Source organism: Coturnix japonica, chromosome 9 (genome assembly GCF_001577835.2).
Source record: "Coturnix japonica isolate 7356 chromosome 9, Coturnix japonica 2.1, whole genome shotgun sequence".
In the NCBI taxonomy this organism is placed as follows: Eukaryota; Metazoa; Chordata; class Aves; order Galliformes; family Phasianidae; genus Coturnix; species Coturnix japonica.
In genome coordinates, this window is record NC_029524.1 from 6,663,781 (window position 1) to 6,690,838 (window position 27,058).

The 27,058-nt window shown below is 37.9% G+C and overlaps 1 protein-coding gene across 3 annotated transcripts in view; it reads left to right on the forward strand.

Moving 5' to 3' along the window:
• Positions 1–26,887, forward strand: part of ACSL3 (acyl-CoA synthetase long chain family member 3) — a 33,615-nt gene extending 6,728 nt beyond the window's left edge. For 2 of the 3 annotated variants that reach the window (XM_015871346.2, XM_015871347.2), the window contains exons 2-15: positions 2,549–2,970; positions 7,668–7,845; positions 12,193–12,302; positions 13,964–14,102; positions 15,694–15,844; positions 16,410–16,533; positions 16,766–16,837; positions 17,662–17,801; positions 17,942–18,114; positions 19,188–19,262; positions 20,226–20,417; positions 21,043–21,157; positions 23,687–23,844; positions 25,527–26,887. In XM_015871346.2, coding sequence (XP_015726832.1) covers positions 2,620–2,970; positions 7,668–7,845; positions 12,193–12,302; positions 13,964–14,102; positions 15,694–15,844; positions 16,410–16,533; positions 16,766–16,837; positions 17,662–17,801; positions 17,942–18,114; positions 19,188–19,262; positions 20,226–20,417; positions 21,043–21,157; positions 23,687–23,844; positions 25,527–25,690 — 2,142 coding nt within the window. In that variant the 5' untranslated portion in view covers positions 2,549–2,619 and the 3' untranslated portion in view covers positions 25,691–26,887. Of the gene's footprint in view, positions 1–2,548; positions 2,971–7,667; positions 7,846–12,192; positions 12,303–13,963; positions 14,103–15,693; positions 15,845–16,409; positions 16,534–16,765; positions 16,838–17,661; positions 17,802–17,941; positions 18,115–19,187; positions 19,263–20,225; positions 20,418–21,042; positions 21,158–23,285; positions 23,487–23,686; positions 23,845–25,526 lie in introns of those variants that run through there. The other variant, XR_001557125.2, reaches the window with a different exon arrangement.
• The last annotated feature ends 171 nt before the right edge of the window (positions 26,888–27,058 follow it).

Below are 27,058 nucleotides of genomic sequence, written 5' to 3' on the forward strand. Positions count from 1 at the left end.
CTCAATACTTAACCTCTGACTGGCCCAGCCTCCAAAACAGTCTTGTGGAAGAGATAATCTGCCTGAGGAGTGAATGGCTTTGTAAATTAGAGTGTATGTAGTCAAGGAATAATAGGTAAGAAGTGTTGCCTGTGCTGCATATTTTAAATCGGAGTTGCTGGTATGCATTTTAAGTATGACTTATTTCCCCCAAAGGGTGATAAATAAAGCCTTTGTCTATAGTAGATAGATACAGACATAGTCTAGGACCATCCTGCTGCATGTTGTAACATGGTTTGTCTTAATATCATGGGCCTGGACTCTCCAAGGTGATACAATGCAGTGGTAGGTGAGCAAAAGATTCTGTTTGTGTATGTTACAGGACACCAGCAAAGGAGCAGTGATATCTTTTGTAACTGACATATGTAATTGGGATTTTCCACTTTTAGATCTTACCTGTTGAGTAAACTGAGACAGAGCATCTTGTATCAGCTGATGTACCTGTACCCGCCATAATAAAAAGTTGCATAAGGTTTCTTTTTCTTATTAACTTATGCTTCTATTGTAGTGCAATTGCTATAAGCCGATCAATTAGTAAACACATTCCTGTAAGGATTTTATTTCTCATTTAACAAAAGTTTGCTTCTAAACCAAAAGGGTGTGACAGCATTAGTGTAAGAAGTCTATCAGGCCAAATCACTGCTTACGTGCTAAGCGGGATCAGTGCTGAGCACTGCCGGTGGCTGCCCTGGACTCAGCAGTGTGTGTGCTGGCTGCCTCTTCTTGCTGCTGAACGAAGTGAATGTTTCTGGGCAGCTTGTTTGTTTTTTCAGACAGGGACTTTCTTTGAGAAGAATTTTCCAGAAGGTATTAAGTCAGTTGTCTTTATTTCTTGCTTGTCACAGAGTTTGGATAAATTCCTTTTCTACTGCGTAGCCACAAATAACTTTTTCAGCTTTATAAGGAAAAAGTGTCTTCTCCCCTCTGCCCTGATCTGGGCCAGACACAATTCCATGGTGTGTTCCTTCCTGAAAAACAGGCTAACTTCTTATTGCTGAACTCAGAATTCAGCATGAAAACGTCACGTTCTGTGCTGTTATCAACAGCGCCATCATTTTTCTGGACAACAGCAGCTTATTGTCTGGCACGTGGTTATTTCCATGTACGTATCCTTCAGTGACAGTCTAAGAACATAAGTCTCCTCAAACGATTACTGCATTTGCCCTTTAGCCTACTTAAGATTTTTTTTTTTTATCATTGCTTGTTTTGCCTTTGATCTTAAAAATAATACATATACACTGTTCCGTTTTAGGTTTTAAGCTCCTTTCCCCCTCTGCTGCTTGCTCCAGTTAGTGCCTACAAGGAAGGGCTCCTGTGCTTGAATTAATCTTGGTCTCTGGGTGCTTTGCAGAAATACTTCTGCTTGGAGTTCAAAGAAAGTGAATATTTTGGAGATGGATGGAATTAATATCATCCCACACACTCAATTACAAAAGGATGTTCAAATCTAATGCTTGTGATAAAGTGAGGTTTCTTTCCATTACTGAGTATTATCTATTGCGATATAAGCTTTTTTTTCTACTAACGTTTCTTTTTATTTGGGTTTTTGAGGTTGGTGGATGTTGTGAGACATCAGCAAAACTGATATGGGATTGGCATCGTAGCCTGTGAATGGGAACTTAGTTCATTAAGTAAGAACAGTCAGTGTTAGTTTTCTGACTGATGTTATTGTTCTTCATGTAGTTGTATCAATACATTTGAAGAGTTAACTGAATGATATGTAATTATAGTTAGACTGTTTTGCTTTTATGGGCAAAACCATTTTTGTCATGGGTAACTCGTTTGCTGTTGCAGAAATTCATCTTCAACCATTATGACAATTGCCTTTGATCTGCTGTAGTAATTTGAATTAATTTTGTTGATTGCGTGGATCTTTTGGATAGTCATACTAATTCATTTGCTCTGCAATAGAACGCACTGCATCATTATATCCATTAGGTATGATAAAATATGCTTAAAAAAGAAGTAAATGTAGTATGCTGGTGTTGTAAGAGCACTGGAGGAAGCTGTACAATCTCTTCATAGTTCTGTTGCATGGACTTGGGCTGATGAGTGGCTGAGTCACCCGTGATCAGGTTTCCCTCATACAGAATAATTTTGTGACTTGTTCTTCCATTCTGTATGGAGGTCGATCACTTACAGCAGAAGGACGTGCAGATTGCTGTTCAGATATACATGCAGGTGTTCTGATGTGATCCAAGGGAATTTGAAATTGTGGATGAATTGTGTTTGTTCTGAATTGTTATGTGTCCTGAATTCCCTAACAGTTCTGTGTTTGTACTGTTCAACGTCCAAAGAAATGCAAATACCAACAGCACTTCAGCCTGTTAAATGCAGTGGAAGAGTGTTTACTCAGTATGGGTGGCTTGTGGTGTTTGTGTTGGGGATTAAGGCTCCTGGCCTGATTTCTGCATGCAGAGGCCTACTTCTGATATGTATTGTAACACGTGTTTGAAAGCATTCTCAAGTACAGTTCACTGTTAACTTTTTGTTTCTCTTTTTTTTGCAGATCTTTCTGGATCCCTGTCTGATTGCTCCATGGTCTCAAACTCTCCCCTGTAACTGTCGCAAGGAGCCAAAATGAAGTTGAAGCATAACATCAACCCCGTTCTTCTGCAGTTTATAAACTTTATCATCTTGATGTACACGGTTTTAACATACATTCCTTGGTACATATTTTCAGGCTCGAGGCAGGCTATAGCAAAATCCAAGCAGGTTAAGGCTAGACCTGTGAATAACAGGCCTGGGGGTGCGTACAGGTCTGTTAACAGTATGCACTGCTTAGCTTCTGTTCTGTATCCTGGCTGTGATACACTTGACAAAGTTTTTAAGTATGCTAAAACTAAGTATAAGGACAAAAAGCTCCTAGGAACGCGGGAAATCCTGAAGGAGGAAGATGAAATCCAGCCATCAGGAAAGGTTTTCAAAAAGGTAAGGGTTTTTGCAGTCTGCCTTTTGAGAGCTTTTTATTCCATGTATTTTACTTTCTATGGTAACATTTCTAGTCCAGCAGAGCAAGTAGGGGGGAAGAAAAGAAAGCTGCTACCTTTTATTTATTGTTTGGCTGGTGTAAGTGGCTTAAAGTTCTTATTTTAGGCAAGCAAAAATATTTCCCTTTGTCTTTCTCTAAATTATAATTAAAGGTAATAAAGAAAAGTAGTCAGTGCCCTCCATGTTTAGGTCTTTAATAGAATTTTTGCTTGGAAAAGGATTGCCCAGCCTTTAACTGGAGAACTTTTATTCTCTCGGTCTCCATTAAGGTGATCTTTTTGGCTAATATGTGTTTGTAGTGCAGAGAGGGAGGTTTAATTTCAGTATGAAACTGCTGGTTCAAGAGGCTGATGGTTTTGTAGTGTTCAAAGATCAGGGCTTGTGTTGTTAGTTACTTTTTTTTTTGTTTGTTTAATTTTGTATTTTTGAAGAGAAAAGGGCATATAGAGTCTTTTTTCATTCATGCTGCTTTGATGCCCTGTAAAGAAACAGAAAGGAGTTGACAGAGAGGAGTTGGTGTTGTGCAAAGTAAAGGCTTCTGGGCACAGGTCAGAATTTTGTCTGCCTGTGATCAGTGCTCTGTTCTTCAAATATAATTGGTAGCATAGGGCTTAAGATCTTATGAGTTTTAGCTTTTCCTATTATGCAAACAACTTGCTCTGAACACTGGAAGGTTAGGGAATGTTGATGTTGACCTACTTAAATGACTTATGTTTTCAGTCTTTAGACTTAGAAATTACCTAAGCTAGGTAATTCCATCTAAGCTTGACACAACAGTTCATTATGATGGTTGATTGCCATGCTTGCCCTGATGCTATTCAGTTCCGAGTTTTGGAATTAACAAGTAGCCTTACTTTATTTTTTTTCTCCACTAGGAAGATAATATTTCTTAGTAGCTCATAGCACGTGTTAGCAAGGGAGTAAATGTGAAAATGGCACGAGGTGCCTTTGACTCTGAATATCAGGGTTCTTCTTTGACTTTGGTCTTTCATATCATACATTTCTTCACTGCCCAGATACTCGTAGTGAAAGTTAACGAAGAGGTTTATTTGGTACAGCTTTTTAAATAGGTACATGGTAGTTCTCAGTTTTTGTGTGTAGAGCATGTAATTCCTGTACCTTGTGGGAGCTGCAAAACTTGTTATTTCCCTTTCAGAAATTGAATGGAGTGATGAGAATGATCTGAGGTCATCTGTATGTCAGTGGCAAATCTGAATGTAGATCATGGATCTGTGTACTGAATTGCATTACCTTTTAGAAGATGGCTTTCTGATGTGCAAATTGCATTGGGCTAGATTAGCCTAATTAATTTGAGTAAATAAATATAACCTCAAATTAAAATAAAGCTTCTGATTCTTAACAGAGCTAAGTGTATGTCCACTTCAAGCTAAAATTATTTGAAGCTAGGTACTGTACATCTTTAAGTTTGCATAGGATCTTAATTTAGAGAGCTGTGATATCCAAGATTACCTGTATTGCTTTTGGAAGTTTGTGTTATTGTTTAAAGATCCGTTCCTGTGTAGCAGCCAAAGAAGCCATAGACCTGAAATAAAAACAAATGAACAAAACAAGCAGCAGAGCAATGAAGGTAGGAGTTTATCTATCAATGAAGATGTGAGTTTAGATCTTGGGTCATTATGGTGGCTGGAGTTTGATACAGAATCTGTGCTCTTCCTCACTTTGGCAAAGAGATAATAAAAGAAGAGGCAAGAGAGATGAGCAGTGAGGTACAAGAAGAGCCTTTCCTTGCAACAGGGGAGTGCTGCAGTGCTCAGGGTGCCTGGTGCAGATACCTGGGGGCTGCAGGAAGGTTCTGGCTGTGATGAGCAGAACAAGGATTGCTTGTGATGATTGAGAACACCGTAAGTGCTACTTGGTAAATAGTATTTTAGGGAGTAGAGTGTGTGGTTCATTTTTATTGTCGTTTCCAAAAACATTAATCTTCAAATTATAGTTGAGATTATTTAGGCTTCTGAACTGTTTGTCAGCAGGCTGCAAATGGTCAGTGAGGTCGGGCAGTTCTATGACTGTGTGCGCCTGCTCTTCCTTCCAGAACATTTTATGGCACCTTCATGCTAAAATATATATATATATTAAACACAGCTGCCCTACATTCGAGGTTAAAAAGTGTCTACCAGGCAGCAAATACTTATTGGGAAATTTATCAAATTACTAAAGAATATTATTGCAGTACTGGTATTAGAAGGACAAGATTGAAGTATTTTTACTAACTTGCAGTTTAAATGTGGTTAAAAACTGATGCACTAGAGGGCAGTGTCTTTCTACTCACACGCTATTTCTAAGGAATCATTGTGAGGTCTGTCTGCTGATTTCATGTTTTGGTTTTATGTGTCTGTTTAATCAGCTCTGAATAATCTTGGCTCCATGGCTGTTCTCTTGCAACCCCTCAGACAGTTACTTTCTTGGCATATGTCAGTAGTGAGGGCAGGGAGAGGTTCTGAAAGCTGTAAAGTAAAGTGTGTGATTGAACGTTCAAAAGATTATGGCACTTACCATAGGCCTTACCAGCCCTTTACAGTAGAAACTTTACGCAAAAATGGCCAAGGAGGGAGATGTGTTTAAAGATGGACACTCAAACATCAGGAAGGGGAGAAAGAATCCCAAGTGTTACTCAGAAAGATCAGTTTTTGACTGTTTGATTTATTATTTCAACTTTGTCAAGTTACAATGTGAATGGTGAAAGAGGCCAAAGGCTGTTGATTTACTAGTTGGCAAAGCTTCCAGAAGTGGTAACAAGAACCTACTGCTTCTTTCTGCTCTTATTTAAGAGCAGCATTCTGATACCCTTCTGTAAGTGGAGAATGGTGATAGAAAGGATGTTGCTTTAAATTACTTTTAACTAGTGAGTTTTGTTGAGACTTTCCATGGTGTTTAGGGAGAAAAACTTCCTCAAACTGAAATTAAAAATTGAGATTATTGAAGTTTTAATGGATAGGAAGATGTGCAGATGTTTTTTGTTTGTTTTCTAACATTAAAGTGTTCCCATACCAGAAGCACTTTGGTATGTTAAAGTGGCTGGTGTGCCAGGTCCCTGTCATTGATATGTGAGCAGCGAGTCAGTGCCTGGGCACTGTGCCCAGGGGTTGCCAGCAGCCATGCATGACCAGGCAGCATCCTGCAGTTGTTCTCTGCCAGGACAGCAGGGGAGTTGCTGGTGTTCTTCTTTCAGTAAGGGTTTTGCTTCTTGGGCAGCCTACTTGTCTGTGAGGCTTATTCACAGAAGTAAATAAGACAGCGAATCCTGAGCGGATGTGTGTGTGAGATCTGTTTATTTCTTGGTGGTAGTGCTGTTGTTGGCAAGTATTGGTTTTTGGTTTTGATAAATGATATTTTCTAATGAAAGCACTTTTGAAATTTCCAAGTGTCTTTCCATGTCCGTCCTGAGTTAAAGTGTCATTTTCCTAAATGTAGGCAATAATGAGCAGTATGGATTAAGGCTGTAGTGGGTACAACTCAGTCAGCAGTAAACTTCAGCAGCTGGAAAAGTATGTTCATAAAAGAAACATATTGGAATATTACATGTCCAGGTTAGATGTTCCAATCTGTAACTTTGAGACTTAGTTAAATTTGATAGATCTGAAAAACAGAATAGGGCAATGGGGAAAACGTTTGTTTATCTGCCTTTGTTTTGTAGTGTTTGTGTGCATTTCTAATTAATGCTCTCTAGTCAAAGGAAAGGTCTAAAATACTTGACCAATGAAAACGGCGGTGTTTAAAATTCTCAGGGTGTTTGTAGTTAGATAAGAAAGGTAAACAATTTAGACTGAAAATTCAGCACAGAATGTCTTTGCATTGCATCTGCATGTGAATGTTTCTAAGATATCCTCTAAGTAACCTGTTACTTGGTGGGAAAATGGCACTGAAAGCACACACATAGGAACCTGCTAGATACTGAACCGTAAATTCAAATCCAGTTTTACTGTGCACCAGCTTTCCATACAGAAGGAAGGTGTGGTTGCTTAAGTTTTTCCATCCAGTTTCTCAGTGCTGAGGTTTGCCAGCAGTTTCCCGTCTTCTGTCCCACTTCTGTTTGGCAGTAAAACATGGCAATAAGATTGTTCCTCTTCCCCCTGACGTTTGTTTCAGAACAAACAAAGGGAATGGAATTCCATAATTTCTGTCAGAACCCACAGATACGGTGCTTTCTGGATTCCAGTTTGTTAGTCTTGCATAAGATCTAACACCTATGTGTCATATTTGTGTAGGAGAATCTTAGTCCAAATGTCTAAGAAAGCAAATGCACAGAAAGACTTGTGTTAGCCAGAACGTATTGTACTCTATTTGAGGCAAAAAAGCTTTGTAAAACCAAAGGCATATGGGTCAGATAATCACAGCCTTTCTTAGGGTTTCTGAACTGCTAACTACAGTGGGAATTGTGTGGTTTTGTATTGTGAAAACCAAAACAGAGGTGACAATGTGCATGGAGATGTTGCAGTATTTGTGTTGGAGCTTCCACAGCTGCTGTAATTTTTGGCAAGAATATTTTCATTATTAATAAACCGGTGTTACAGTTTAAACAGCTTCAGACATCTGCAGCTTATTCACATGGATAAGGTTGCAGTAGGGCATATGTTAAGGCTTTTTGTTTTTTAAACTGAATTTATTATTCTTGTTAGGTCATCCTTGGCAAGTACACCTGGCTTTCATATGAAGATGTATACATCAAAGCTGTTAATTTTGGAAATGGCTTAGCAGTGTTGGGTCAGCAACCAAAGACAAACATTGCTATCTTCTGTGAGACTAGAGCTGAGTGGATGATTGCAGCACAAGCCTGCTTTATGTGCAACTACCAGCGTAAGTATGAGTCTTTCCTAAAGCTTCAGTTTCTTTTGATCTAAGAAGACAATGTGAAAATAAACCTTTATTCACCGTACGCATTAAGAGCAGTTTATATGGGACACTAAAGATTTTTCCCCCTTTAAAAATAATAGTAATGCTGCATAAGATAGAGACTGCACTCTGTAGTTACTGAGTTGAGAAACCTGCAGTGTTTGCAGCTGGATTATGGTTTCAGTAAATATGTCTTGTTCAATGAATTTCTGAGGGACGTTTATTTTCTTCTAATCTCAAATCAGTGTGTTTTCCCAAGTTCCTAAAAACAAACAAACAAAAATCACACATGAATTCATTGACTCAACTTAAGGAGTTGACGTCAAGCTTTAATCTGTGCAAGTTTTATTTTACTGGATATTTTGTCAGTTCTTCACTTGTGATTTCAGTTAGTTTATTGTATTGTTATCTCTTGAAGTGAAAATGAATGGGTGAGTCTTGAACTTATTTTGGAGAGCTCTTTCTAATTAAAAAGCATCTTAGTAACTCCTCTTCCAATGTATAAGCTACTCCTCAGTTCAAGCATTAAGCTGAGCTTAATATATTCAGTATACTTTCTCATTTTGCTTTCTATTCTCTCTCAAATTTCTGCTAGTCCATTTTGTCATTTAGTGCATTCTAATTTATCTGGAATGTTTATCTGAGACTTTACTCAAGAGCAGCCTTGTGTCTTACTTTTACTGTTCTCCCATGTTTAGTTTTGGCAAACTGTTTGAAGTCAGTCTTTCTCTCATTGATAGCAACTGCATTGAATAACCCCCTGGTTCCTGATCTGTTAGTCCTGTGCTGTTTCATCGCTGAGACCACTAACAGTGGGCAAAGCAGAGTCTGTTCAGGGAGGAAGAGGCAGAATAGGACAGACTGGCTGGATCTGTCCTTTGCACTGCTTCACTTTGCAGTACCATACAAAGAGGGATGTGAAAGGCCACAGCAGTGTCTGAGTTCCACCAGTGGCAGAAAACCCGCTGTATGCTGTAATATAGCCTGAGCCTCAGCACAGGGGTTTGTGTAGGACCCTCGAGTTTGTTTTTAAGAAATCTATTGAGTGCTGAACTTGGCTTGGTATGGGGATTATTGGTCATTTCATCACCATGACTTAATATGTCCTTCATCTAACTGTAAGCCTGTGGTGGGTCCATCCTCAGGAGAACATTCCTTATTTTCACATAGGACATTCTAAAAGCTGCAGTTCCTCATGGGCTTGGGTCTCATCTTGTCTGTGAAATGTTTGTTTTTCCTTTATAAGAACCAAGCCAGATGTGCATAAACCTCTGGTTTAGTACCTAGTTACAGTAAAGGAGTGTATCACACAGACTTCTCTCAGGTTTTGGAAGCAAACCTAACAAAATTATATCTAAAATGATCCCTCTCTGCTATAAATATCAGTTTGTTTGATTGATTAAACCACAGAATTCTGAATAAATAGCAGTTCTTACGTGGTTCTGTGTGGTTACCTTCTGTGTTGAAATACCAAAGTGAGTCCAGTGGAGGGCTGTCAAGATGATGGAGTGGTTGGAAAACGTGACATAGGAGGAGCTGCTGATAGAAAGACATCTGTGCAGCATTTTATCCCATTTTACTTCTCAGTTCCTTTTATCACTTTTGGGATCTGGTGGATTCCTCGTGGCCATCCTGGGAATAAAATACAAAGGCTCGTAGCAGTTATCTTCACGTTGGGAGTGAAGTATGCTTACAAATACTAGGAAGATTTTGTAATCTGGAAAAAAAGAAATCTGAGACAGTGAGTGGATGGATGTCGTGTGTAGAATGTTATGCACATGTTTTTGATTTGGTTGAATTAGTGTTTTAAATTCCCAAGTTGAGACGTGCTTCAGCACACTGTCTGATGTGATATTTAGCATCTGAGCTGTGTGTCATCTTACGTGAACTTGGCTGACTTTTGTATTGGCAGATGATACTATCATGCAGTGTTCACGTAATCATTTTGCTCCATTTGAACGAATTATAGGATTTGGTTTTCGTTGAAGTTATAGTATGGCAAGGCATTACTAAATTACTCAAATAAACACTTGTTAGTTTTCAGATACCACATTGGATAACTGCAGCTGCTCTGGTAGTGTTGTGGCGTTCTTTGAGTGTGAAATGTGTTTAATCATACATAGGTGCACAGCATTCACACCAACAGACCAGGTTCATGTGCTTCATTCTTGGCATTAGAGAGGAGCCTTTTGTATTTCAGAATTCGAGAGATTCATTTTTATGTATTGCCCATACAAGTGGCTTGATGATAAGAAATACTGTACGTGCTTGATTGTCCTATTTACATCCTTTTGAAACTATCTAAGTCTTGTATTTGCTGGAGTAGAGTGGGTTTGGTAATTGAAAAATACGGAGGGGGGGGAAAAATGATTTTCTTCCAGTGCATCCTCTCTCGTGGTGTGAGCAGATGCAACACCTGGGTGTGTATAATCAAATAAAGGAGTTAATAGGAAAGGTTATGGTTTTGTTTTTCAGTCATACTTTCCTGAAACTTGAGCAAAAGTGTTTCTATCAGAATTGGTTTTGATGAAGCCTGTACAGGTGTACTTTGCTTTTTCTTTCAGAGGTGTGATGAATTCAGTGGTCTGGTTATGTTGAAATAAATGACGAAAAAAATCCTATTGTTTAGGACAAGATTCTGTGTAATTAGCTGGCAAATATAGTGTTATTGCTCTATTTATTTCCCTTTCCATTTTAGATCAATTTCTGTAGCAGAAATTGAAAGATCCATTTTGCATTTAATACTCAATTTTATTACTGTATAAAGATGAATACAAAGGGTAATCTCATCTTGGTCTGTCTTCAAGGGAAATACCAGGAGGGATGGGAAGGGAATATTGGAACCACTTTCAGTTGTGCCTGAAAATGTTTTAGGTGCCAGTGTGGAGAAGTGACTCAGACAGCACTTGGTTTGTTTCTCCTCGTGACATCAGCACTCTGTCTTATAAGTAGTGTATCTCCTTTTTTTTTTTTTTTCCCTTGATAAATTTATTTTGTGGATGAGTAATTATGTAAATGGTTATTTCAGAGATCATACTTTTCTTTCCAAGCAGCACGGCATCTCAGTTGTGCTTGTTGGCTTGGGGAGGCTGAATTTCTGTGAGATGTTTATATAACAGGGGTCACCGAAGTAAGGAGGGAGAGCTCGTGGGAACTAGTGGAGGCACTCTTCTGGACTTTGCTCCCACCAAATTAAAGACAACACAGTGCATGTGCATTTGCCCTGCAACAGTTCTGAACTATGATAGACTGTTTGAACAAGGAAAAAATAAATAGGGGTCAACTATTTACTTCTCTGTGTAAGAAATGTCTGATTTTGAGTTCTTTTTTACTGTGCCGTACTGACTAACTCCAAACAAAAGAAATACGAAAGAAAATCAGATACTTCATGTTATAAGACTTAGTGCACTGATGTTGTTGTTATTAATAGCTGTGATATCTGATCCTATAATGTTTTCGAAATGTGAGCTACACTAAATTGTTACACCTCAGTTTAGTGTTATACTTGGGGAAAAAAAGACATTACCTTGTTTGTTTTCTTGAGAGCAATCCCTCTCTTCCTTTCAGAGCTGCCTTTCCTCCCCAATCTCTTCCTTCCTTGTATCGTGCAGCTCCCATAAGAGTGGCAGGAAATGAAATTGGGTTTTTTAAAATGGTCAGTGTGAAACAACTGTGGTTTAATGCTCTGTCACTGAGCTGCCCTTACATACAGGAAACAGTTTTTCCAATGGTCAGTTTCCAAAGTATTTAATTTTCTTGCCATTCTGTCATGATGTCGGTTCAGTGTCCAGTGGTTGTGGCAGTTAAATCTTTATTAGATTGGTGGAAGAATCCGGTGGTCTCAGACTTGATACTTTATGTGAGTATTAATCTGTTGTTAATTTCTTATTAGCAGTCGGTAGAGGCTTGTGACAACACATCTGAAGAGAAGAGTCAAGTAAATATTTGCTGTTTCTTTCCTGTGTTTAAACAGTGGGTTTAATGAGTACAGATGTGTGATTAAAAACCATGAAGACACAACTAGAATAGGATAATATGGTTTTAATATATATAACTGAGCTTGAGAAGTAATGAAGTCACATATACAGTACTTGTTCTTTATTGCTAGTCTAGTTGAAAAGTATGCTGTATTTAAATCATGTAATATGTAATATATATTTATAAAGCACAACACTACCACCTTTCTAATAGCTGACAAATATTTTGACTGTTTGCCTTACTGGGAGCAGGTTAATCTCAGCCCCTTATTGTAAACTGTACTTGAAAGTGTAAAGTAAAATTCACTGGTTTCTTTTTGTTTTGTTGTTTCAGTTGTTACTCTGTATGCTACCCTAGGAGGTGCAGCAATAGTACATGGGCTAAATGAAACAGAGGTGACCACCATCATCACTAGTAAAGAATTGATGCAAACCAAATTGAAGGTCAGAAAGTGTTATTTCTATCTTTTTTCCAGTATATCTGTTTGTTATTGTCAAAAGGTTTGGTAGCTGTATGAAATGATGAATTGCCTTTCTGTAGTGCAAAGGCTTCTTATAAAACGAGGTCTTTGTATCTGTCTTCATATACATAAAATGATAGCCTTGGGGTTTAGGCTCCAGGATGACTTCTGAGAGCAGGATGAACCAATTGTGCTATCGAAGAGCTGCAACCCTGTCTGAAACAGCACCTCCTGAAGAACTGCTGTGGTTTCTGGGTGGATTTGGAGCCTATAAACTCAACTGTTAAAGGAAATGGGAGGAACAGAAAAATGTATAAACTGTATATGAGTAACTGAATGTGATTATACTCCTGGTTTATTCTTGGATGCTTTCCCAGCAGAGAATTAATGTCTTACATCTCAAGATCAGTGCTTGAAGAGTCAGAGCTGTTTTCTTGTGCAGAGAAAACTTATGAAGTATTAAAAAAAATATAAAAAACAGTCCCTCAAAATGGATTTTCATTTAAACCAATAAATTCCTGCAATCCAATAAGAATAGTTCGGAGTTTTAATGCCTTAACCAGTAGCAGTTCTAGGTGTCTTGTTTCAAACTCCAGTGTGCTGGAACTGGTCTGTCCCTTGGCTGTTTTCATAAGGAGGACTTCTAAGACTTGGTTGTTCCTTTTTCTGCAAGCTTTGATTTTGGGGGTACAACTGAGTCAGTGTCAGCTACTTACTGTGGCATGTCAGTGGCCAGCTGCTGTGGAACCTGTAGGCCAGCAGCACTCAGAGCTCAGGTAACTTATCCCTGCATTGTTACTGCCAAGCCAAGAGGTATACGAAACAAATGTCATGTGGTAACTTCGTGATGGTTTGTTTATTTGGCAAAGCCCTGAGTGCAGGATACTGAGACCTTACCGACCCAGGTAGAATATGCAGGTGGAACTATGATTCTGTATGAGTTAAGCTATAGTGTGTATGAGGAAATAGATCTTTCACACAGGGGACCTGTTTAATTACAAATGCATTATTGCTCATTTTGAATGAGAATTTTCCAAACTTTATATTTCTTTCTCTTAAATTACTGTAATGATATTGTATATAATGCAAGCTGACATAATTAATCATTGTAAGAAAGTGAATTACTTCTGCTAGATAATGTTTTCTTCTTTCTTCAGAACTTTGATAGCTGTTCTACCTCTCACAGTTTGCTTGGAATATTTATCTAGTACTTAAGTAATTATTTTATGTATTTTTTGCTTGGTGTTGGTTATTTCAGATAGGTCATTACTAGATTACTACACTAAGTATTATTGTGAGCTCCATGATGCTCAGGCCCTATTCTTCTCAATGTTCTTTGAGAGTAGATAGTCAGTAATCTCTGTTAATCTTTGTAGTCTTAAGTGTGTGCTTCTTTTGAAATAAGACTCTAATTAATAAATAGTTGGAGAAATGTTTGGACTTATAAATGGAAAGGTCAACTAGTCCTACAAATCTAAATGTGGAAAGCTTCAAGCTTTGTAGCCGTGTGAGCTCGACAAGTTTATGCTCTGTATTTTAAATCCTCAAATATTTTATGCCTCTTTTTTTTCCTTAATGTATGCACTAGGTAACTTCTTTCTCTTGTTAACTCAAACCTCACAATTGATGTTTGAATTTTTACAGGAAATTGTTTCTCAAGTTCCACGGCTGCGACATATTATTACAGTGGATGGCAAACCGACAACATGGTCAGAATTTCCCAAGGGTGTCATTGTTCACACTATGGCTTCTGTGCAAGCTATGGGAGCCAAGGCAGATAGTGGTAGGTTACCTCTTCTTTCTGTTTGGTTCATCTGTCCAAATTTGATCCTACTTGATTTACCATTAAGTAAACTTGAAGAAACTGCAGGTCTCAGAAAACTATGCAGTTAGTAAAATGCTTTTAATAAAAATGGTCTTTTCCACAAGCAAGCACCACACATGCTGAAGAAAAACATTTAGGAGAAGCATTTAGGCCAGGGCAGAAACTTAAAACACGTTCGTATGATCAGTTGTATTTGAAAATGGGTTGTTTAAACCACACAGAGAAAATTATTCTCCATTTTTATAGCAGAAAGCATCAGGAAATCGCCATCATTAAATTTTGTTAGGTTCACAAATGTAAAATAGTTACCTAAATCTGACCGAACTTGGTCACTTTTATTATATTTCTGGAAATAGCAATCTATGGTGTTGATTTCTTGAGATCTATTTCTAACCCTTGCAGCACTTTTAAAATTAGAAGATGGAACTTTAGGTGTTTTAACTCACTTCTCATAGTGCCATTTTTATTCAGCTCTGAGGAGCAGAAGTATCTTGAGGTATCAAGATTTCATGGTATTCAGTACTTCTTGTTCTTTTTTTCTGTGTTTTCAGCATATTTTAACCACTCAAAGCCCATGAATGTTGGGATGAATTGTGTTTTAGGATTGTTATGGGTGATTAGTCCATCTGCTGCTGAAGTTTAGAGGAATGTCAGGTTTGCTGCTGACATGGTGTCCTCTCAATTGTTGTAAAAAAGTGTCTAATCTTCTTTCTCCAGTCTTTCAAACAGTGTATGCTGTAAACTATAGTAAAAGGACATTACCTTTATTGAGTTAGCCACTCGTAAATTATGGAATACTGCAAGTGGTTATGTTCTGCTCTCATTATATTAAGTAAATGTACTTATTTTTATGTTGTTTCCTCTGTGTTGGTCATTGTACAGGATGGACAGGGTTCAATGAGCGTAAACTTTTAAATATGCTTTCACTGTTCTCATGGAGTGTACACGTTGTGCTGCATGTGTTGCGCATTATGCAGCATTTCCTTTGAGTACCCAGTTTGCTTTCATATTTTCTTGTTTTCAGTGCAAGTATTTGAAAACACTTTAATCCTATTAAAGCTGTTGAATTTAAATGTTTATGGAAACTGGAGCTCATGTTGGCCCAGCAGAACCATGCCCTGATGGCTAGAGATGATGCAGCATGTTGTCCCTCTTCTGGGAAGTGCATGGCAAAGTAGATTTGTAAATAGGGATTTACCTTGTACCAGCGTGGAGCATACTTTTATGAGCTATCGAAGCTGAGAGGCATTTTGGAGAAGTGAAGATCTGTCCATTTCTCTTCTCTTTTGGAAGATAAAACATTGTTTCAGCAGGCTAGAGCGACCACTGGAAGTATTACTCCACTCATACAAAGAAGTTCCCTGCCTTTGTGGAGGCCGTTAAGCATGACCATAGTCTTTTCTAATGAAAGCAAAATGTTGTAGCAGTAGTCAAGAGTATTATATTAGAACAATTGCTATAGTGTGTTAACTTGTAAGGCCTACCAATCTGATAGGCTATCTTTGCATTCTATATTCTTTTTTCTTTTTTTTTTTAATGAAAATTGCAGGAAACAAACAGCAAGCCAGGCCTGTACCCTCTGATATCGCAGTGATCATGTACACAAGTGGATCTACAGGAATTCCCAAAGGAGTTATGATCTCCCACTGCAACATAATTGCTGGTATAACTGGAATGGCTGAAAGGATTCCAAATCTGGGGTATGTGCCAACTCTTACCCAAAGGTGTATGTGGGTAGCTACGTATAATTATAGTGTAAAATTTAAAAAGTGTTATATTACTCTGTCTTTGACTCATTGCATCATGCACTGATGTCTGAGCATCTTCTAGTACTGTGTTGAATGACATGAGTGTTCCATGTGCTATCTTTCTCATTGTCTGTATGCTGGCAAGACTGGGACGCAAAGCCTGTGAGAACACCTTGCATTAGAGTGCTTGAAATCTGCCTTAAGCAGCACTTCTTTAGCTAGTGTTACCTTCTGTGTTTTGTTTCGGCTTGGTGCAGATTTTAATATAATCTGCAGAGTTGCCTTTTCCAGCTCTAGCCCAGTTAATGGTCTTGGGATGTGTAAACATCGCACTTCATTCATGCTATAAACCTACAGTTACCACTTAGGCAATTTTTGAGATGAAGCCCATCATATTTGAAATACATTCATAAGCTCATAAGCGTTCTTCCACTTACTGTTCTTCTGAAAGCTTCGAGTAAATTTAGCTTAGTTACTGACTTTAATGGTGTGGTATAAACTCAACGATACTTTTCAGGGAAAAAGACATTTATGTTGGCTATTTGCCTCTTGCCCATGTTCTGGAGCTGAGCGCTGAACTTGTGTGCCTGTCTCATGGATGCCGCATTGGTTACTCTTCACCTCAGACATTAGCTGACCAGGTACGTTGTTGATGTAAGACCATATGGAGAGGTGGGAAAAAAATTACTCATGTCAGTTCTTGGTTATAGATCCCAAGAAACAGGATATCAGCAGTTATGACTGGTATACTGAGGGAGTTTAATTGTTTACAAGAGAATTAAAAAGGTCATTTGGAAGATGTGCTATGGCATTTTGTTTCTTAAGTTACAAGTCTTGATGTGTGTTTGCTAATGAACTTGTTCATTGTTTTAGTCCTCTAAAATCAAGAAAGGAAGCAAAGGTGATGTTACTACACTTAAACCAACCCTAATGGCAGCTGTCCCGGTAAGTTGCTGAAGGATGTAACAATGTTAAAAATGTAATTCATAATTTAAGCTTTATCATCAAAATAAATGCAGAGATTGTTTAAAAAATAAAAACTAGAATCTTGGACGTTAAGGTAGCATAAAATAATGTTATTGGTATTTATTTAAATATGATGGTGTTTATTCTCAATATAAGTATCGTAAACTTTGAAAAAGTTTAAATAGCTGTGGGGATTATACTTCCATTTTAGTTCTCTACTCATAATATGCTCTATGTATGTATACTACGTATAATACTACGTATTTACATATCTGTGGGTATGTACTTTCTTCACAAAGGCTGTTTTTAAATCATATGTATATGATATATAAAAACAGAGAACTACACATGTAATAATACATAAGTGATTTGAAAACAGCCTCCATGTGATGAAAATAGCCCTTGACAAAGACTTGTGTCATTAAAGCCTTTCTGGGAAGAGAGGCTGTATTTCTACCTTGTAACCTGTTAAGGATGATGTTTCCTTGTTTAGCCATGTGCTAGGTATCACACTGATTTGTCACGTGCAAGATGGTGGTGAAGAGAGAAATGGACTCTGTCTTGTATAATGCTTCATAGGATGAGGGTGGTTGACAGCAGGCAGACTGGGATTGAGCAGTAATCCTGTTCAGATTTTTGCTCTCCTCATTTAATTTTAGTGTTTTGTTATGATTTACTAATGGAAGAGGAAACAGCTGGGAGCGGTTGATTGTCTGAACTATATTAGGATTTCTAGATCACTTCCTTTTTCTTGTATTGATTGCATGATTTCTTTTACTTTGAGTTGGTCTTTCTTTAACTAGGAAATTATGGATCGAATCTACAAAAATGTCATGAATAAGGTAAATGAAATGACGAGTTTCCAGCGAAATCTATTTATATTGGCCTACAATTACAAAATGGAACAGATTTCCAAAGGTTACACGACCCCACTCTGCGATAGGTAATTTTAAATTTATTTGTAATGGCATCAAAAAATATGTTTTAAGTCTTACCACATAAAACATATATAAATCAAATACAAAATCAGCTACTCCCTTGTTTTATTTTTAAGTGATAAATATTCTTGTCCTTGTGTTTTAGCCTTATTTTCCGGAAAGTACGAATGCTGTTAGGTGGAAAAATCCGCATCCTGCTTTGTGGAGGAGCTCCGCTCTCTGCTGCTACTCAGCGATTTATGAACATCTGCTTCTGTTGCCCTGTAGGGCAGGGGTATGGGCTCACTGAATCAGCTGGAGCTGGAACAATCACAGAAGGTTGGTGTTGGTGTGTCCTGCAGGGTGCTGTGATCCACACTGCGTGCTCTGCATTGATAATTTCTAACAGTGCCTTTATTTGGTGTGTGCCTTAAAATATAATTGGGTAATGCTGGGAATTTCTCTTCATCAAAAAATTAATGAAACAGTTTTCATTTTGACACATTCATTTTGGCCTACATACAGGCCATCATACAGTGTTCTCGCTCATGATAGAGAAACCTGTGATAGTGTGAACGGGATCTTGACAGTGTTCTGTTTACTGGCTGAAGTGAATAAATTTGATCTTATTTTGATGAGCATATAGAAACATTAGGAAGATAATAGCAATTAAAAAAATGAATTCAAGAACTTGTGCCAGACTTTAACTTCATTTAACTTCATGGTTCCATTTGCCCTAAAATTTCTATTAGTCCTAAAATTTCACTCATATTCTGTGGTGGCAAAACCACTCAGAGCTCCTGGTTTTTTGACAGTGGTGTGATGTACCTAGGAGTCAGATAGGGATATCTAAGGCTCATTGCTAGATTGTGCTGGGTTGTAGAACGTGTGTTATGTTCCTTGTTTACTAAAGGTTACTGGTGTGTGGTTTTTGTTCTAAGAGGTTTTGGTAATAGTTCCTTCAGAAGATTAGGGAAAGTAATAGTGGAATTGTAATATGAGTGATGCCCTCTTCAGTAATTCTGTCTGTGAAGTGGCTCAGGTGCAGAAGTGTTGGGGACTGAAACCAGGGAAGTGAATCAAAAAATAGAATCTTCACATTTGGATGAGATGAAATTGCTTGTCGTTTCAAAGTCAGGCAAGTACTGTTAAAAGTTGTGATGCTTTCTGCAGTGTGATCCATGTGGGCAGCTTGTCGTCAGAACTTTGTTGTGGCTGGAGCTGCCTCTAAATGCAGACGTCTGACTCTTGCAGGATAAGAGTTTTATCTGTATTACCTTGCTTGTTTGTTTTGTTGTATATGTTAAACTTCAGGAGTATGAATAAATTAAACAAAGTACATGAGAACATAAATTTTTTTCTACTCTTTTTTTTTAATCTGGAAAATCCTTTTTTTTTTTTTAATATTGTAGTTTGGGACTACACTACAGGGAGAGTTGGAGCACCTTTGGTTTGCTGCGAAATCAAGTTATTGAACTGGGAAGAAGGTGAGAAGTTCTATATGTGATTAAATGATGATGTATTTGCAAGAGCTTTAAGCTGGTTTCTATTGGATTTTGCTTGGTAGTGCTATCTAGAAGACTGTTTGTTTTCCTGATCCTACTTTTACCTATTATATACATATGATCTTCAGGGAGAGCAAAACCAGTTTCTGTGTTTGAAGCCATGTTTCTATATTAAAAAGACATCTAGACAAGCTATCAACACTTGAATAGTGTTTTGACTAGGTTACATTTTAACTTTTATTCCAGTCACTGTAAATGCAGTTTGGAGAAGCCATTTGTACAGGAGAGGGTGCAAGTCTTGTGTTGTATCTTGGAGTTGATGGATTCAGTAGGGTTTAACTAAAGTATGTGCACGATATCTTCTGTTGCCATTAATAAGTTTTAAAATAGTCTCCCTAATATTATTAATAAAAGACATAAAACAGTGAAGTATAGAAAGGTAGCTTAGTGGATGCTATATAAAGTACACTTGATGACATTTGAAGTGTGTTTAGACCACTTCCACTGAGGTAAGCTCTTATGTACTGTAGAGTATACCTACATAATACATAAGGGAATTTAGGGGTAACATGAAACCTCAGATTTTGGTGGGTTTTGTTTCTAAAATATAAAGTGAACATTTTCTTTTCTTGATGTGAGCCTGGAGGAGGCCAATGGTGTGTGTCAGTTCTGGCAAAAAATGAACATAAGAAAATTGCATGGACATGGCATTTTCCTCCACATGTATTTGAGTTTCACTGTTTGTAAGCATGCCTGTTAAATAGTTGTTTATATGCTGGAAGGAATTAGAACAAGCGGTTCTCTCACTGAACTGCTTAGACTGAGTTTTCAAGTGGTAACTTTGCCTAAGGGCTTACTAAATTTGTTGGTATTTGAATACAAAAGTAATAGGGATTCTTGCTTTGGAATGTATTTTTAATACTTGTTAACTGGAACAATTCTCAGGTGGATATTACAACACTGATAAACCATATCCTAGAGGTGAGATTCTTATTGGAGGACAAAACGTGACTGTGGGCTACTATAAAAATGAAGGACGAACCAGAAAAGATTTCACTGTTGATGAGAATGGGCAGAGGTGGCTCCATACTGGAGATATTGGAGAGTTTCATCCAGACGGATGTCTAAAAATTATTGGTGAGTTCTTAAATTCAGGTAAACATATATATATATGCACAATCTGTTTTTCAGGGCTGTGTCTTGCTGTAGTTAACAAAAAATCTGCATCTCTTGGCATACAAAGGTGGGTCTGGCCTTCCACCTTTGGCCTTCTTTGGGCTGCATACATTAAGCTCAAGTAATTTGGGCTTAATTTGCAGTTTCAATTTTTGTTGTGTTTCATATAACCGACAGTCACTATTTAAATATGGTTTCAGTCTAGAAATAAATAGCAAAATATCACCAAATGCTGTAGCCCTCCTGCCTCAGACAGCTGAGTGTCTAACAACAATGTGTGTTTCTAGCCAGATGCTGGCTTTTCTGTAATTGTAGTTGTCTTCCCTTTACATGCTAGTGCTGTGATATAGGAAGTGCTGGTTTACAGGCAGAAAATCTGTGCAGCTCAAATGTGGTTCATGCTTTAGTGAGGGATAGGTTAATAAAATAGAAGCCTGTAAATGTGACATTAAATGCTTCCAGAACGTACTCCAAACATGAGTCAGCTTGCTTTCTGATGTGTATACATACATCTCAGAGAAGTATAAAATCAATGTCAAACTTCTGTGTTGCATAACTAACATTAGATTTCATTCTTTGTCAATAGATCGTAAAAAAGACCTTGTAAAACTGCAAGCGGGAGAATATGTTTCTCTTGGCAAAGTAGAAGCAGCTCTGAAGAATCTTCCGCTGGTAGATAACATTTGTGCATATGCAAGCAGGTGAGAAGCAGCTGGTGTTTTGTTATTGCTGTATTCTTTCTCTGTTTTTCCTGAAGCTATAAGCAAAATGTTTTGTGTGGATATTTTCAACTCTTATTTAAAACAATAGTGTTCTTTGTGAAAACTAAAATGTCTGAATTGTATCTTTTTTCCCATCATTTTTTGGAGTCTCTTTCATTTCCCTCTTTTCCAGTCTGAAGAACAACTGAGCTCTAGCTGCTTTCGTAACAGATGTTAATCAAGCAGTTTAGAGTTATTACTTATACAAGCCTTAGCACATCTTGCTGTTTGCTGTATTTAACTGTGATCTGTTCTTCAGAGGAAGGAGGGAGTAAAAACAAAACCAATAGCCCACAAGCTGACTTGTACCCCTGCAAAACACCCACAGAAACCCCAAAGCTTGAAGGCTCTGTAAATACCGTGCAGACTCACAGCTAACAAATAGCGATAAATGTGCTTTCAGTTTCTAACTGTACTACTAAATTAGACATGTAAGGGCTCAGACATATCTTAAGTTTCTATTTCTAGAATTTCCTGTCTATACATAGTATAGACTTAAATGTATAAACATACTTCAGATGGTCTTGTTTTCCTGTTGTCATTTTGGAGCTTCTGAATGATCCAGAGTACTCTTATTTAGCATGGCCACTATAATTCCACTTAATTTTGAAGGAAGCTGGAGCAGACAGCAGACAATTGCTCTGTAATGGTAGACTGAAAGGTGAACTTCTGGTTTGTTCACCTGGTTCTGTGTTATTTCATAACTAACAGTCATGGTGTGACATCAGTTTTGATAGTTTTGGAAAAATAGGCATTGGAGCTAACACTGCTGAGAAGCTTTCATGATATTAAGCTTTCATTGTGGTTTTCACCCAATGGGCACATCTCAGATTTGGCTGCATGAAGTTTCATGCATGTTCTGAGTGCTCTCTGTAATTGATGGCTGTAGCCTTCTACAGATGGCGATTTCTGCAGTGCTAGGATTGGAGTTCATTATCAGAAGTGTACTGTCAATTTTTTTGGCTAATTTTCTAAGGTAAACGTGACCATCTGCAGCGTACTAGAATACTTCTAAAAGACCTGTCAATTTCAGTAATTCTCTTGCAATTGACATGTCTAGTATGTAATACTTCACATGCATTCACAGATGATTTGCGAAGTTATGATAACTATATTTTGTAATAGTCAAGTGTAAGAACATCTAAAATAATTTGTCCGGTCAATCTGAAGCATTCCTTAAGTAGAAGCTATCTGTTTTATTGCTTAATCTAGCAAAGTATACTTATTCATTTTGTTGGTAATTTCTTTGTCATTGACCTAATTTTTATTGTGGTGTAAGATCACTGTAGTCAAAAAGTACTGTTGTTAGTACTGTTGTTATCTTTTTTTTTGTATGCATGTAAAAAAAACCACAAACCACCCCACCAGCTGGTAGTAGTTGAGTAGGAATTGATATTGATCACCAAATGTCATGCTGTTGCACACAGGTAAATACATGGCATAATAAAATGTGTAACCAACCAGATGCGCAGTAGTATTTTTGCTTTACTAAGTGTTAAAGGATTTTAGTTCTGGACACAACGCTTGGGAAAAGGTGGACCACCTAAAAAGAGTCCAGAAGAAAACTGGGAACAGCATCTGCTTGGAGCTCAGTGAGGCACAAACAATAAGGAAGGGACACTGCTTAAAATCCCAAAGAAATTTAAGAGGGGAAAAGAGACAGGAAAGCTGAGAAGTCAAAACAAAACAACCAACCAAAAACAGTTTCAATTCATGATAAATGGCTTTTGTGGAGAGGAGAGATACGTTATGTAGCAACTCTATACATAAGGTTCTGTTCACATTTTCCTTAAGCTTTTTACCATCTCAGAAATCATGATTTCTTGTTTCAGGGATAGTTGTTTCATTGTTTTCCAAAGACTTTGAGATAATGGCTTTGTATGTTCTAGACATATCAGAAGTAGACAAAGATTGCCACCAGTAGAGAGCGTGTGGAGAACCACTTGAAAGAGAAAGAGAAGTTACTTCCCCTACAGAAGCAGGCGTTCTTTGAGATGTGTTGTGCATATGCTTATTCCACAATCTGCTCTCCAACCCCTCTTCACTGCAGTCCTCTGCTCCTCTACAGTAACTGGATTTCTGCAGTTGAGAGGAAACTGAGGTAGGGAAGCTGCACACCTGTCTTCATACCAAGATGCAAAGCATGAGGAAAGGCAGGGCGCATTGACATCGTATGGGTTCTGCTTCCCCAAAGCTTTGAGCATGAGGCACAGTGGAATATGCATATGGACAGCACACCTTGAAGCAATCCAGTTGTGGTAAGGGTAAGGTAAGTAGCTTCTCTTTCTACTTACTTTTAAGCAGGCTAAGGTGATTTGCATACTACTTCAGAAAGATAATCAGGTGAACAATAGTCAGTTGTTAAGAGCCATATCCCTGTATGAACTGCAATTTCCTCATCTCGTAATGTTGTTGTTGAAGAGTCATTAACTTCACAAAATTCATACTAAAATATGTTATACTTCTCAGTTTCCATTCTTACGTCATTGGATTTGTTGTGCCAAATCAAAAGGAGCTTGTAGAACTAGCTCGAAAGAAAGGATTTAAAGGAACCTGGGAAGAAATCTGTAACAGTTCAGAGATGGAAAAAGAGGTACTGAAGGTGCTGGCTGAGGCTGCCATGGCAGGTGAGTAGCTGGGCAGTAAGTGTCCGTGAAAAGGACAGGCGTATGCCCTAAAAGTATTTCCTCATGCATATGGATTTTGTTATATATTCATAGAACATACATGGAGTGAAATTTCCATAAAGCAGTTTGGTTGCTTATGTCTTTGTGTCTAATGCTGTTTAGGATTTCCTATAGTATCATCTTGACCTTCTGCCTCTAGACCAGAATAAAGTGGGTCTCCTATAGACTGGTAATACATACTATGCTGAGTACTAGACAGTCTCATGTGCTTCATACTTACACGTAGGTGAATGAAACAAGCCCACAGTGTTGTGGGTTCTCCTAGCCTCCATTGTCTTATATCTGAGGGAAAGCTGTGCCTCGTGGCTTTAAGAAGCCTTCTTCTGATTTAACATTTCAGTCATATTTTGAAGTTATGTAATTATCAGTATCCATACTGTCTTGTGGCAGAGTTGCTCGGTTCAGCAATGTTAGAGGCGAAGAAATGCCTCTTCTGTATTTTATCCCTGCTGTCTGCAAGGGTCATTTGGTTCTGCTGAGCTCTTGTGCTGGAAGAAGCAGTGAATGGTCACAATGGCAGCCAGGGATTTTTTCAGTGTCTATTATACTTCCCTCTCAGCTGTGTCTTTATCATGCTAATTGCTTGTAATCTACTTAGCTGTTCTGGTGTGGAATTATGCAGTGGCGCAGTGATATTTTGTTTCTTCTTATGTAACAATTTCTGCCTTTTTTTTTCTTCCTTATTTTGACCTTTTCTGAGAGCTGAACTTTTGTCACATAACTGTTATTGCCACAGAATGTTTTCTAAATAGTCACTGCGGAGGTTCAATTCATTTTTCCTCATGCATCCTCTTCTACATCTTTCTGCAGTGAGTGTTTTCCCCTGTTGTGCAGTCATTCAGTATTGTGATGTCTTTCAGTAGCTCTTTGCAACTTGCCTTCATCTTTTCCACCCTGGATAATTCTATACTTCCAACAGTCTGTCCTGTTAGCCTTCACCTCTCCTTCATATTACTTGTGAATACCTTAAGCTATGTGAGTAGCATATTTGCACATTTGTGATGCTGGAATATAATCTTAAGATGAATACAGACTCAGTAGAGCAATAGACTTTTATTTTCACGTCCATATCTCTAGCAGATGTTCCTTCAAGGCACGGAGCATACAGGGAAGTTCTTTTTGAGGAGCTGCTGGGATGTACAACATTGCATTTTTTTGAGTAGCACTGACTGTTTGAAGAGGATTCTATTGTTGCAACTATTTCATTAAAATGGATGAAACAGAATATCTGATTTAATCCTTAGGCACTTATTACATACACTTTGTGTTATTTTATATGGTTTTGTTTTTCCCTTTGGTATTGTAGGCTTTAAAGTATGCACTGAGGCTTTTCTGAAGCTAGGGAACAGTGCAGGCAGCCCAACATCTGAGCCTTATTCCAGTATTTCAGTGGGAATTGGAGAATAAGCACTGATCCTGCAGCTGTGTGCATGATCACTCTGGGGTTTTCAGAGCCTGACTATAGGGTATTTGTGAAATGCTTCTTCAGTGATTTCCTATGCTTCTCTGTGTGAGAATATGGATCCTCATTTTTTTAATTAATTGTATGAAAATGCTTATGTTACGTTTTGTATTGTAAAAACGGTTGTGTGATTTTTATTTATTATTTTATTTCTTTGTAGCTAATCTGGAGAAGTTTGAAATACCAGTAAAAATCCGTTTGAGCCCTGACCCTTGGACCCCTGAGACTGGCCTAGTGACAGATGCGTTCAAACTAAAGCGCAAGGAGCTCACGGCTCATTATCAGATGGACATCGATCGGATGTACGGAACAAATGTAAAATAAATATTTTTCTGCACCATTTTGCTACAGTGAGCTCAGATCAAATAGGAAATACTTGAATTGCCTGTCTCAGCACTTGAGATCAAACACCAAACCACCATTCCTCATTTGGAGCCTAAACTGTTATTTCTGATAACATCACCTCGATGACCGGCGAGTTTAGTAAAATCTTAAGGCAGCAAACTCGTGTCTGTCTCCTTTTTTCCCAGTTTTCTCTTCTACCTTGTCAGTTCTTGGATTCTCCTGACTGTTTTTGGGAAACCATGATTCTGAAGCCTCAAGTTTTTAAACATTTATAAATCCTGTATAATGTTTTATTTGTATCTTTAACATTTGGATGTATATAGGGAGAACTTGGCTATGTAAGAAATGGTAATACTGGGGGCCTTTTTTTACCTAACTATTTATAGATAAGGTACTGATGTTGTGACGTTATGTAAATTAAAAACGCTTATAATGAGATCACTGTTGAACAGAGGTTCATTTGCTGCTGTGGTATTTTTCTGTGTGAATCCAAGGGAGAAAATGTTTGACATTACAGCTTGTTTAAAACACCTCTAATATGTGCCTAATGGTTTCTTTTATTTTTGTCTGAAAGTGAAAAGGTGGTCACAGCACAGCTCTGCATTAAGGTGGGTGACAGTGCAGGTGTTGGTGAGCATCTTTTGTATTAAATAACACTAACACAGCAGAAATGAAATGCGAGAATAATCTCTTGAATACAGAAGCCCCTTGAAGTAGCTTATGACCATTCCATACAGTAGTTGAACTGTACAGAGCTAATAAGAACTCTCAGAATGAATTTCAGTTAATTCTTTATAAGTTTGACAGTGTCTGTTTAGCAGAGGGACTGCAGCAAATCCCATTCTGTTTTCTTGTTAGGTTTGGACAACACAGTGGGTTTACTGTTTGGGTTGTACAAGTATGATTACAGCCCTGTTCTGTGCTAGCTGCAATCCAAATCTTACTGGGGAGAGGGGAACCTAAAGTCCTAATAGCAGTTATGTTCTCAGTTCACACAGTGCCTAGCTGCCCTTTGTGCCATTACAAATCTCCCTTTTAATGTTGTGTTCTTCTATTCAGAGGTTTGGGGTTTTTAGTTTTTATTTTTCATTTTAAAAACAGATCTTTGAGGTATTTGTCAGCCAGAGCTGTATTTGTGTTACTTGTCTAATCATTACACCCGAATTCTTACTTTGGGAAGGAGCCTCAGTTTCTGTTTTGCTGTAGATATGTGAATATTGTTTGAAAAGTTACCGGAGGTCTCTTTATCATTTAGATTTGTTTCAGCTTTGAGTTTTCATCTCAAAATATTTCTAGAAAGAATAATCACAGTTCCGTCAGAATGTGAAAGACCCATACATCCCTCAG